The sequence below is a fragment of the Ylistrum balloti genome, unplaced genomic scaffold (assembly GCF_031769215.1).
Source record: "Ylistrum balloti isolate Yb309-2 unplaced genomic scaffold, AGI_CSIRO_Ybal_v1 Utg370580, whole genome shotgun sequence".
NCBI lineage: Eukaryota > Metazoa > Mollusca > Bivalvia > Pectinida > Pectinidae > Ylistrum > Ylistrum balloti.
Genome location: NW_026782361.1, coordinates 822076 through 836076, shown reverse-complemented (window position 1 = coordinate 836076; position 14001 = coordinate 822076). Strand labels below are relative to the sequence as shown.

General features: G+C 37.7%; 1 protein-coding gene across 1 annotated transcript; it reads right to left on the bottom strand.

Moving 5' to 3' along the window:
• Nucleotides 1-2119: 2119 nt before the first annotated feature.
• On the bottom strand, nt 2120-10559 carry LOC132556632 (sodium-dependent neutral amino acid transporter B(0)AT3-like). The gene is made up of 10 exons (XM_060221067.1): nt 10139-10559; nt 8074-8381; nt 7242-7403; nt 6799-6909; nt 6272-6473; nt 4454-4662; nt 4006-4207; nt 3311-3470; nt 2703-2865; nt 2120-2359 (listed from the first exon to the last, which is right to left on the bottom strand). The coding sequence occupies exons 1-10, from the start codon at nt 10557-10559 to the stop codon at nt 2120-2122; spliced, it is 2178 nt and encodes a 725-aa protein (XP_060077050.1).
• Between the last annotated feature and the right edge of the window lie 3442 nt (nt 10560-14001).

The following is a 14001-nucleotide window of genomic DNA, read 5'->3' as shown; positions in this document are numbered from 1 at the left end:
TTAAATTGTTGGAATCCTTACGTACCACAGTTTACTCCACCCATGTGATCCAGTAGTCTACGAGTTTGAATCCTTGAAAGCATTGCGTTGGAAACGGAAAGACATATCTGTGCGCGCATTTGAAATGCTGGAGTCTATAATCACAGATGTCAAAATCAAGTAGAATCATTAGTATTCTATGAACTTCAATAGTTGAACAGTACTGAAATATGCGCGTGCACCAGAAGCTTTCTTTAAGCGAAGTATTACAACTTTTTGTTGTTGTTTTTTGTTGGTTTTTTTTCTTTTCTTTTAGTTTTTTGTTTTGTTTTTTTCTCCTACTTCTAAAATCTTCATTTGTGTCAACACATTATAGTTCTTGCCATTTTAGGCCCATGTTGGCCATCTTGGCCGCGGAGTTCCTATACTGTTTCAGAAGTCTATAACAGTGCCTTTGTCAGAATACGATTATTGTGGCCTTACAGTATTTCTATAAACAGCATCCCAAGAGATGATCCCAGTTTGTAGCCAAGGTAATAAATATGAACAAATTCTTTATTACAAAATCTTTATTTCTTTTTAAAATCTCTTGTAACATCTTAGAAATTATTTATAAGAACATGATTTTAAAATATAATATCTTTCATTCTCATGCTGAATCAGTAAGTTACTTGGTACTATTTCCATCAGTAGAGAGAGTGATTTGGTCATTTTTAAAGTATTATAAAAATGTATAAACAGGATAAAATAATACAAATGTGTAAGACTTCAACACTAACAAAGGTGTATGTTGAATATGATACTAACGGTTCGTTGTTAATTGGGTTCTCATTGACTTAATTGCACCTATTTTCCCTACATCTTCGACCCAGCTTTACAACCAAACCCATTCCTTATCGACAGATTTCATAAACTGAACCCAAAAGAAAACTTAAAACTCAATAATAATTCTGAGATTGGTATTTCTGGGGTATTGTAAGTACTATAGTAGACGCTAGATAATGTAGGTTCATTTAACAATTGACGCTACAAGAGTTTCTGGAGAAATATTCTGCAGCATGGTAAGAATAATAGTTGGCGCTACAGTTTAGAGACCGGAATTTCTAGATTATCATAAGTACTACAGTTGACGCTATTGTTTTGAGACCGGGATTTCTGCAGTATAGTAAGTACTACAGTTGACGCTACAGTTAAAGAGACCGGGATTTCTGCAGTATAGTAAGTACTACAGTTGACGTTAATGTTTAGAGACCGGAATTTTTGCAGTATAGTAAATACTACAGTTGACGCTACAGTTAAGACTACAGATGACGCAAAAGTTAAGAGACCGGGATTTCTGCAGTATAGTAAGTACTACAGTTGACGCTATTGTTTTGAGACCGGGATTTCTGCAGTATAGTAAGTACTACAGTTGACGCTACAGTTAAAGAGACCGGGATTTCTGCAGTATAGTAAGTACTACAGTTGACGTTAATGTTTAGAGACCGGAATTTTTGCAGTATAGTAAATACTACAGTTGACGCTACAGTTTAGAGACCGGGATTTCTGCAGTATAGTAAGTACTACAGATGACGCAAAAGTTAAGAGACCGGGATTTCTGCAGTATAGTAAGTACTACAGTTGACGCTATTGTTTTGAGACCGGGATTTCTGCAGTATAGTAAATACTACAGTTGACGCTACAGTTAAGACACCGGGATTTCTGCAGTATAGCAAATACTACAGTTGACGCTACAGTTAAGAGACCGGGATTTCTAGATTATCATAAGAACTACGGTTGACGTCATTGTATAGAGACTGGGATTTCTTGAGTATTGTACCATACTAAAATCAACACTATTGTTTTAAGACCGGGATATCTTGAGTATTGAAAGTACAACAGTCGACGCCATTGTATTGAGACCGGGATTTCAGCAGTATTGCACCATACTAAAGTCGACGCTATTGTTTTGAGACCGGGATTTCTGCAATATTGTAAGTACTACAGTTTAGAGACCGGGATTTCTAGATTATCATAAGTGCTAAAGTCGACGCTATTGTTTTGAGACCGGGATTTCTTGAGTATAGTACAGTACTAATGTCGACGCTACTGTTTTAAACCAGGGTGTCCTGAGTATTGTAAGTGCTATGTAAAGCTAACATCATAATGTCTCCCTCCAGTAAAACAGTTTCCGTTCCCTTGCTGTAGGTATATACGGTTTTATATTTCTCTCTTGGATTAATTCGTCCTCTGGAAAATCTGCAGGTTCTTCTGGCTTCCATTTGACTATATTGAAATATTTCAAAATACCGACTATCGGTATCCAAAGTAAGGAGGTTAATATCAGAAACGCGGCAAGGAATTTGCACCAGCCTGGCCACTGTTGTTTTACGGTGTCCGCCTGAAAGGTTAGAGGTCAGTATTGTCATCATACTGAAATCATGGAAATATGATGTAATCGATAGAAAGTTTAACTTCAAAGAGAAAAAATTACTTTTTGTCATTTCATGCTATATTGAAACATTGGTATTCACCAAATTAAGCTCAATGTATTATACGCAATTTAATATTTCTAAAATGTTTTATTAATCAAATGGGGGGAGGGGTAAAATGAAAAAAAAAAACACTTTCTCGAACTTGTGGATGATGTGGCCTAAAATAACTATTGATGTCAGACAGATGTTTTCCCACAACGCCCCATCAAATTGTATTTTGTCTTTTCAAAATGATAAAGGCGGACTTACCTCGACAGCCGACCAGGCGTCATACGAAGTACCAGAGACGGCCATCTTGACGACGCTGGCGATCAGTATTATACACATGGCGGCGGGCGACACGTATTTCCACATCACCAACCAGTACCAGTTAGGTCTTTGGCCCGTCATCAGCTGTATGTCGTCTCCAAATCTTTGGATTGAAAAAAATGCATAAATAAGTCAGAAATAACTCTCAAATGTAGATTAATGCTGAAATATATATCTATCCATTTAGTGACTGGTAAGTGCAGTCATTATCACTTCAAGGCTTTGCTGCATTCTGATAGAAAAGTTTCGAAAATAATGAAAATTGACTATAAAGAGACTAGAAAATAAGTGAACAGTCTGGAAATTATTGTGTTTCGAAGATATCTGATTTGCATACAAACATATTGCAACTGTTCCAGACCAATTAAATCTTCCTAAAGCGAACACATCAGAAACTGGTAGTAGTGACAAGGGTTGACAAAGCTTTCTCAACAGAGAAGATAATCAAGATTCTGTTTTGTTTGTTTTTGTTCGGTTTTTTTTATTTATTACTGAATAAGTCACAAATAAATTTAAAGTTTTAAGAAAACGAATTATAATTCAGTCACCTTTTGAGTCCATAGATATAAGCGATAGCGATGACCTCAGATAGAGCGATGACCAGAAGAGGAATGTTCCCACTGTACTCGTCAAACAGGGTAAATATATATGGTCCTGACTGGTTAGCGAAGCAGAAGGACATTATAAAGGACACCAGACATATCAAGGCTGAAACAGAAGAGCACAGAGGCATGTAATTAGATGTCGTGGATATCAATATATACCAATCGGCACCATTAACAGATGTCATGTGTAACGTTGTATTGATGCAAGCCTTATCTTTAATGGGTACAATAGTCGCGGTCAAATATTCATATAGAAGTATACACTTAGTAAGTATACACTTCAAGATCTAAGATCATAGTAAGTTTACACTTCAGTTCATAATTAAAATACCTTTCAGTTTATAGCAAGCATAAACTTCCGTTTATGGCAAGTTTACACTTCCGTTTGTGGTAAGTATACACTTCCGTTTGTGGTAAGTATAAAATTCCATTTATGGTAAATTTACACTTCCGTTTATGGTAAGTATACACTTCCGTTTATGGTAAGTTTACACTTCCGTTTATGGTAAGTACACAGTTCCTTTTATGGTAAGTATACACTTCCGTTTACGAAACTTTAGTGACGTATCTTGTATGACGAGTGACGTCAGCTTTGTGTGGTTGTCGTGGTTATAAACAGTAACGAGTCTATTACATACCGGCCAAGAAGTCTTTTCGTAGATTTGTGATCAGATTCATGTCAACGATCGAGGTGATGACTCCCTCTAATGTACCGAACATGCTGTCTAATCCAAGTGTGAGCAACATCAGGAAAAACAGAACGGCCCAAAACTGCGCAGCCGGAAACTGCGTCACGGCCTCCGTGAATGCAATAAAAGCAAGCCCTGTTCCTGATCCCGACTGAAAGAGAAGAACAGGGATTTGTGATGGAACATCATGGACGTTATTTCTAAAGCATTCCATGTTATCATGGTCGGATCAATCTTGATTTTACTTGAAGAATGAAAAACAATATTACTAGAATTCTCCTCTAATTGTGTACTTACCTTTTCCTTCAATGTTTTTTCGTTTCTGCCAACACTCCCAAACTATTTTTTAATAATTCTACAGACTACATGATATAACAATACAGCACAGCTGTCTTACCTTTTCTATTTCAGATTTGAAATCACAGGAAGTAATGTCTGGCATGCTGGTCTGCACAGTGCCCCACAGCTTGAGCACGGGATCAAATTTGGTCACATTGATGGTAGTTCCGGCTGGTGGAGGGTGGATGGATGTGGTGTTGAATAGCTGCAACAGTTCCGTGTTTCTGGTGTCCACACAACTGTCGTATGCTTTAGTCGCTTTAAAACCTAAAACCAACAAGATGTGTTTATGAAACACTATGTCACCGCTTGTAACAAAGTTCTGAAATGGGACATTGAAATTTCACTGTATAAGGCACACTCTGTGAAACACCTGTCTTCCTTTTAGTAAATATTTTTTTTTACTTTCAAATATAGGTCAAAGATCACGGTCAAGGTCACATGGTCAAACTGTTTTTGTACCACCAGAAAGGTCGTGTCACAAGGCCCACGCGTGCCAAATATGAAAGCCATACCTCGCACGGTGCAAACAGACAACACAAAAACAATATGTCCCCGATCTTTTGATCCGTAACAGATAGCGCCAGCCGGTATTGGTGCCAGAAATAATGACATTTCTGTTATATATTACACTTGTTAGCTATTCCTTCTTTTTTGTGTTACATGGACTGGCGCCAGTTACACGAATCTTCCTTAAGTTAAGGAAACTATGACCTCCTTAGAATAAAACATTGCGGAAGTTAATGGAAAAACTTCAGAAAGCTGAATAATTCTTTTCTATGAGAGTTCTCGTTAACTTAAGGAAGATTCATGAAACTGGGCCCTGATCTTTAAAATGTTATTGTATCACTGACAGAGTTATGTTATACTTTAACTAAGATATATTCATTCAATGAAACATCAACGGTGACGCTTATGTTGCAGAAAGTAACCGATTTATTTACGTATCCTCAACGAACCTTTCAATTAGACATTGGTTCATTGATAATGTCCAACACATTATCCCCGTTCATAGTTGATCTAACACCAGAATGATAATGACACCATCATAACCCCTCACCAAGTTCTGGTCACTGAGTGACATTGTGACTTTGTGTATAGTTGGTGGTCTAACTTGAGAGACATTGTGACCCTGTTTACAGTTGGTGATCTAACTATAGTGACATTGTGACCCTGTTTACAGTTGGTGATCTAACTATAGTGACATTGTGACCCTGTTTACAGTTGGTGATCTAACTACAGTGACATTGTGACCCTGTTTACAGTTGGTGATCTAACTACAGTGACATTGTGACTCTGTATACAGTTGGTGATCTAACTATAGTGACATTGTGACCCTGTTTACAGTTGGTGATCTAACTACAGTGACAGTGTGACCCTGTTTACAGTTGGTGGTCTAACTATAGTGACATTGTGACCCTGTTTACAGTTGGTGATCTAACTATAGTGACATTGTGACCCTGTATACAGTTGGTGATCTAACTATAGTGACATTGTGACTCTGTTTACAGTTGGTGATCTAACTAGAGTGACATTGTGACCCTGTTTACAGTTGGTGATCTAACTATAGTGACATTGTGACTCTGTATACAGTTGGTGATCTAACTATAGGGACATTGTGACCCTGTTTACAGTTGGTGATCTAACTATAGTGACATTGTGACTCTGTTTACAGTTGGTGATCTAACTAGAGTGACATTGTGACCCTGTATACAGTTGGTGATCTAACTAGAGTGACATTGTGACCCTGTATATAGTTGGTGATCTAACTAGAGTGACATTGTGACCCTGTTTACAGTTGGTGATCTAACTAGAGTGACACTGACACCACCATAATGATACCATGCTCATGTTTTGTACACAGTTCGGACCTTACCCAGGATCGAGAAGATGACGATTCCGGCGAACACTGAGGTCCCACAGTTGACAATGGATACGAGAAGTGCGTCCCGATAACAGTTGTTCCGAACGGGCATGTAAGATGAAAAGGCGATCAAACCTCCAAACGCGAGTCCGAGCGAGAAGAAAATCTGAGTGGCAGCCTCCAACCAGACTTGTGGATCCCCAAGGCGACTGAACTGTTGAAGATTTTAAAGCATATGTCTGACACATGTTTTTCAATATCATGATCCTCAAATATATATATTATAATATCTTAAATATGGCATTATATATTTGTAAAAGGATAAACTTTCTCGCTAGATTATCGGCAAAGGTAGGTTGCTTCATTACTGGTGCCCCTTTATTTAGCATTTAAGTTCAAGTCAGTGACGCGCCTGCTTACTTATAGCAGAAAGAGATATATTCAAGTTTGTAGTTAATATCGGTCGAGTTAGAAACAAGGATGTAATCTCCATTAATCCATTTATTTAGTAACAACTATTGGTGATATCTGAAACTTACGTCAGGGACGAAGAAATGTTCGAGACCATGGTAGAAGCCCTCTAACGTTACCCCACGGAAAAAGAATATGACCAATACCAGGTACGGGAAGGTGGCGGTCACATACACAACCTGAAAACAGATGAAGGTCACACAGAGGTAAAGAATATAAACTGGATTATTTACGTAATGGCTAGAAGTCTAATCCTTCTCAGATTAAAACACCTGTGATTTACACCTAGACGTGTTGTCGATTGAAAGCAATCTTGCAATTCACTCACAGTTAATTCATTCTACACAGGGTATTATTTACTCATTTGCATATTGTATAAAAGGCGGATAGTGTGTTAATTCTGTAGTCTCACCGTTATTGTATTGAAGGAACGTCAGAGATTCTAATATAATACCCGGTAATTTCCCACGGTCAAGGTTCTGTTAAGGTTCTCAATGACAAAGTTGCTCACCTTTCCCGAAGATGCAATGCCCTTGACCATGCAGAGAAATACAATGAGCCACGACACCATCAAACTGACCAGTATCCACCAGTTGAGATCGCCACCCTCCTCCACTGAAGGCGAAATATTCAGGGCTCCGCGATACCAAAAATACGACCGAGGATCGCTATTCTATAGCAGAAGATCAAGTGACACAATATCAACACATGTCCGTAGTAATTTGTTAAAATACAGTTTTAAAAAATAATACAAAATAAATATTTTCTTTTAATTTACCTAAAATAATACTAAATAAATATTTTCTTTTTATTTATCTAAAATAATACTAAATAAATAGATTCTTTTATTTAAAATAAATATTTTCTAAAATAATACTAAATAAATATATTCTTTTATTTATCTAAAATAATACTAAATAAATATATTTTTTTTATCTAAAATAATACTAAATAAATATATTCTTTTATTTATCTAAAATAATACTAAATAAATATTTTCTTTTTATTTATCTAAAATAATACTAAATAAATATTTTCTTTTATTTATTTTAAATATATTCTTTTATTTATCTAAAATAATATAAATATATTCTTTTATTTATCAAAATAATACTAAATAAATGTATTTTTTAATTCATCTAAACTAATACTAGAAAACATACATTCTTTTTAAAATCCTAAATAAGATAAATCCATCACTTAAACAACTGTTCGTTTTTAATATTTTTGTTTCATTTTATAATCATAGCACGCAATAAACCTTTCATAGTTCGAGCTTCTGTAATAAATTATATAATGTAAATTTTTAAATGCAGTCCTTGTTCTGTTTTCTTGTCGCTTACCGCACACTCCGTTACAGCTTTACTCCCAAGGACTGCGTCTTGAACTTCTGGACAATGTGCCCATGGTAACGGGTCCCGGAAGCTTTGTACCAGATAGTAAATGCACCATGCGATGATAGTATTATAGTACAGAGCTACCCAGAACGACACAAAACAGCTGGCAATCCCAATGCCTCCTAGGTATGGACACACTTGGTTCCATGCGCCAATCGCACCTTTGCGCAGGCGTTGACCTACCACCAGCTCGAGGTAGAAAATTGGGATTCCCTCTATCGCTAACATGATAGTATATGGAATCAGAAAGGCACCTGTAAGATAAACACACTGGTGTATAAAACACTCATCATGATTGAAACATTAAAAAATGGAATAATATGAAGATTTCATTTAATCAGTCAATAAATAGGGAAATACAATGCAAAAAAAAACATCCACCAAACATGCATGAAGGCACTATAAACAGGGCCAAGCTTTTTTCTACTTCATCGACGACACTCGCCAAGTAATGCCACGTTCCCAAAAGAGAACAATGTATACAACAACGGAACCAACAAACAAACTATTGAGCATCATGCACATCCAACTTCATATGACACAAGGAAATAACATGTTTCCCATATTTCGATATCCTCTTTTTCGAGTTATCTGTCGGGCTTCTGATATCTTGTACGGATATCGTGATAGTAAGAACTGCAAGACCTCGGATATCAAATCAACTGGGACATTTAAATACCAGAGGCTGAGAAGCAGTGTCGTGTCCTTTCTATCTCCGATAGGTATATACGATGGACGTGGTCAATCGATTTCTTGTGATCTAAGGACATCACCAATATCTAAAACTGTAATCGAATGACTTGCCAAGATCTTATAACATTTACAAAATTAACTTTGGTGATAATAAGAATTAATTTTCAATTTGGTTACATAGCAGTAACTCAAGTTCGGTCAATATTAGGGACTGGTGTGTTGAAATGATACGCCTCCTTAACATTTCTCTGAAATGGTCCTAGGTATGTATGGTGCCAACCGAGTTTTTTTAGTTACTTCACAACTGTCATTTAAAGTATGTATACATATCGGGAGGACATTTGAATTACGATACATACAGACTTAAAAGGAAATTATGTGGTTTTATGACAGAAACCAGGATACAGTGACGAATTGTGGAAAACCCCGGGGTTATGTCCTTAATCGTCCTACTCATAGCGTATGACCTATCTGTGTTCGAATGCACGCTACATTGCTTTTTTAAGCCATCCAGTTGTGAAATATAAATATCAATTATTCATATGTAGCAAGACTGCAACATGCTATCAAACAGACTATAGTAAAGGCAGGTGTACAGGTGAATCACGGTGACTACAGTAATAGGCAGGTCTAACAGGCAGGTGTACAGGTGAATCACGGTGACTACAGTAATAGGCAGGTGTACAGGTGAATCGCGAAGACTACAGTATTAGGCAGATGTACAGGTGAATCGCTGTGACTACAGTAATAGGCAGGTGTACAGGTGAATCGCTGTGACTACAGTAATAGGCGGGTGTACAGGTGAATCACCGTTACTACAGTAACAGGCAGGTGTACAGGTGAATCGCTGTGACTACAGTAATAGGCGGGTGTACAGGTGAATCACGGTTACTACGGTAACAGGCAGGTGTACAGGTGAATCGCTGTGACTACAGTAATAGGCAGGTGTACAGGTGAATCGTTGTGACTACAGTAACAGGCAGGTGTACAGGTGAATCACGGTGACTACAGTAATAGGAAGGTGTACAGGTGATTCACGGTGACTACGGTAATAGGCAGGCGTACAGGTGAATTACGGTGACTACGGTAATAGGAAGGTGTACAGGTGAATCACGGTGACTACAGTAATAGGAAGGTGTACAGGTGAATCACTGTGACTACGGTAATAGGCAGGTGTACAGGTGAATCACGGTGACTACGGTAATAGGCAGGTGTACAGGTGAATCACGGTGATTCCGTGGTATATAAGATAACTACAGTGACTTCGTTATAATCCCCCATACACCCTCCATTAACTCAGTCAAAAGTTTGACCTTACCTCCGCCATTTTTCTGGGCCAGGTAGGGGAATCTCCACACATTCCCAAGTCCTACGGCGTATCCTACAACCGCAAGGATATACTGTGCTTTATTGTCCCACGTCTCCCTCTCCCCCGAGTTCTCTCCCTGGGAGGAGTTCCCACTTCCATCTAATAATTCAGCTGTGGAGGCCGCCACACTTGGTTTACCCGAAGACTGAGGAAGGGAAGGGAGTGACAGTTTTGACCCATCCCAACTAGATTCCATGGCGGATGAGAAGGAGCCCCTTCGTCCAGGGGTAGGAATTGTATCACGTGATCCCCCGTACTGTTGGGAACTCTCGATCGTGTACACGCTGGGTGTATCCATTCCTTTATTGACGTAGGCATGTTTCCCTTCCTTGGACGGAACATATTTATCCCCTTTGGTTCGGGACCCCATCCTTACTGGTCTTACTGCAATGAAAGCAAATTATTGTTTATAAGCGTATATCGAGTAAGACACGGTTCAAACTTAAAGGCATATTTCTGTATATATCGTTTGTGATAACGTTGTTAACCTTACCAGTAGGGAAACAGTTATCCCATATCTTATTTACAATTGTATGGTGACTAAATTTGGAATTTCAACATTTACAGTCCAGAGGTCATGAATACTGGATGTAAAAGTCGTAGTATCCTGTGGAAGGTTGCCGTTTATTTTACCATTTACAGACATTTTTAAGGAACTGTTTTGTCTTACTATATTTTCTTTTGCTGCTGATCGTAATGAAGGTGACATACTTAATGTACAGATCATGAATTGGGTGTATAATCATTTAACATCCTAAACTAAATTCCAGTATAACCACAAGTTTTGTTTAAATTTCAGATAACAGTAACAGTAGGTAACAAACATTGTGTGACAAGCAAGTTCTGAATTTAGTTTGTCGTATATATATATATGTATGATTAAATCCTAACTTATAAAAACATGGTAGACGTTTCCAAGCTATAATGTCTTCGCCGTGTCTTCATTTTACTTTCTGGAATAAGTTTCAAAATATTTAATTAATTTCATTAATTATTTCCTGGCCATACACCCTCACGTTATTTGCTATGTTCTCCTATCTATCACTCTCCTTGAAGACAAACTGAGGACTCGGATATAATGTCCTTGGTAAATCCCAATGTCAAAAAAGCAGGTGTCATGTTATAGTGAATACAGGTAAGACAAGGTGACAGACATCACTCGCTCTATGTAAAAAGCATTACAGTAACCGGTCAATGAAAATCATTGTTCCACAGATACCCGGATGTACACTCTCTCTGTGGGGCTTCGATACATTCTGTATTTATAGCGAAAAAAACAACTGTGTAGTAGTTTATGTAAAAGTACGACAACAGATGATATAAACATGATACAAGGAAATTGTAAACTAAATGAAACCAAAATGGAAATATTATATACCAAGAAACGAATATTCATCACACAGACTGAAGTCACACAGCCCACATCACCGACTACGGTCTCTGTTAATTAATCAATATGTCGAATTGTTTTCCTCGTGTCTCTTACAGATATGCGTATTATTTGTTGTTAACTCGATCACAAAATGAGAAATTAAGAACAATTATACTCACAATTTTGGTTTCCAGTAAGTTCCAGGTGTTCTAGCTGTAGTCGATCAGCTGTTCACGGTTAAAGCTCCCCATTCAAATCGTCTGGGTTGTGACGTTTTCTTACGCATGGCTACGTCTCATTATGCCAAGGTGATTCACCTGAAGCTATCCCAGGTAATCTATATTTACCACGGCAATACTCACCTTTTACTGTATTTGGTCACAAGACGACCTCGGGTACCCTGGGTCTACTTCAATCATGACGCATGCCTACATTACACTCACGTGTTTTATTATTTTTTCCGTAATTACTATGCGTAGGAAAACAAACATGAGGTGATACATGTACATTTAAAACTGAATGACTAGCTTTAATGTACTTACCTGAGATGGTTTTGACAAGTCCTCATTAAATAACATGTTTAAGACCATAATAAAGTTAACATGAAAATCATCTGTAGATTTTTATGTCAGTTGCAAACAATTTTGTTTGAGTTTTTTTAGGAAAATAGTAAAAACAACACTTAATGGGAGACGTGAGTGATTAAGAGCTGTAATTCCCGAAATTTAATTACTTTAATTACGCGCAAATGTGACATGATTCATACCAGGTCCCTGTTCATACTAATTAACACGGCGAAGTACGACATAAAGGAGTTAGGGTATAGCAATCCATATGACACACAATATGTGGAATTTAAGAACGAGACTTCTGTAGACTTATATTGATGTCATGTAATAACTTAATATCAAAACCCAGAATGATAAAGCTCCTGTGCATTCGTAGGTTAAACATTCACGACGCCCTGCAGCTAGGGCGGATAACTGTACCTACTGCCATCATTACTTATGCAGAAACGGGAACTAAATTTAGGATCTTTTAATTTTTTTTTCATTTGTCGTCTAAACAACTAATTCTCATATGATGTTTCTTTCGACACCACATTTACTTCAAGGTTCACCCCTGTGAGCAACTCTTTCAGCTCGTTCCTTTGACCGTGACGTTACCACTCCTCGCTCCCATTCCGCACTAGTGCGTGTGCTGTGCACGTACATTGACTGATATGCCTGTAGTCAATCAACTGTGACCGGGGTGGGTGTTTACTTGGTGCATTTGGGCGGTATACTTCAGAGTGATAACACCGTAAAGACGAATTAGTTCCGTACCATCACAAGGAAGCTTACATAACCAAGCACAACCACACATACACCGGGAGGCCCGTCACTCCGTACTAGATAAATTAAAACAATATCAGACTAGTATATGTAGATATTTCTTAACAATTTGCTGAAGTTTCTGACTACCAGAGTCATTTGGAACATTCTGGAGATCATCCAGCTTTCATTCTATATAACTACAGCTCTGACCAATCACAAGACACGAGAAGAAAACTAAACAGTCCCCGCCAGTCTTTCTATTGTACATTTTAGACATCATTCACTTATCACATCATATCACCATTATACATCAGTCATACCATCCATTACACACCTATCATATCACCCCTTATACACCCATCATATCACCCCTTATACACTTATCATATCACCCCTTATACACCTATCATATCACCCCTTATACACCCATCATATCATCCCTTATACACTTATCATATCACCCCTTATACAACCATCATATCACCCCTTATACACCTGTCATATCACCCCTTATACACTTATCATATCACCCTTTATACACCCATCATATCACCCCTTATACACCTGTCATATCACCCCTTATACACTTATCATACCACCCCTTATACACCCATCATATCACCCCTTATACACCTATCATATCACCCCTTATACACCCATCATATCACCCCATATCACCCCTTATACACCTATCATATCACCCCTTATACACCTATCATATCACCCCTTATACACCCATCATATCACCCCTTATACACCTGTCATATCACCCCTTATACACGTATCATATCACCCCTTATACACTTATCATATCAACCCTTATACACCTATCATATCACCCCTTATACACCTATCATATCACCCCTTATACACCTATCATATCACCCCTTATACACCTATCATATCACCCCTTATACACCCATCATATCACCCCTTATACACCTATCATATCACCCCTTATACACCTATCATATCACCCCTTATACACCCATCATACCAACCCTTATACACCTATCATATCAACTCTTATACACCCATCATATCAACTCTTATACACCTATCATATCACCCCTTATACACCCATCATATCAACAATTATACACCTGTCATATCAACCCTTATAC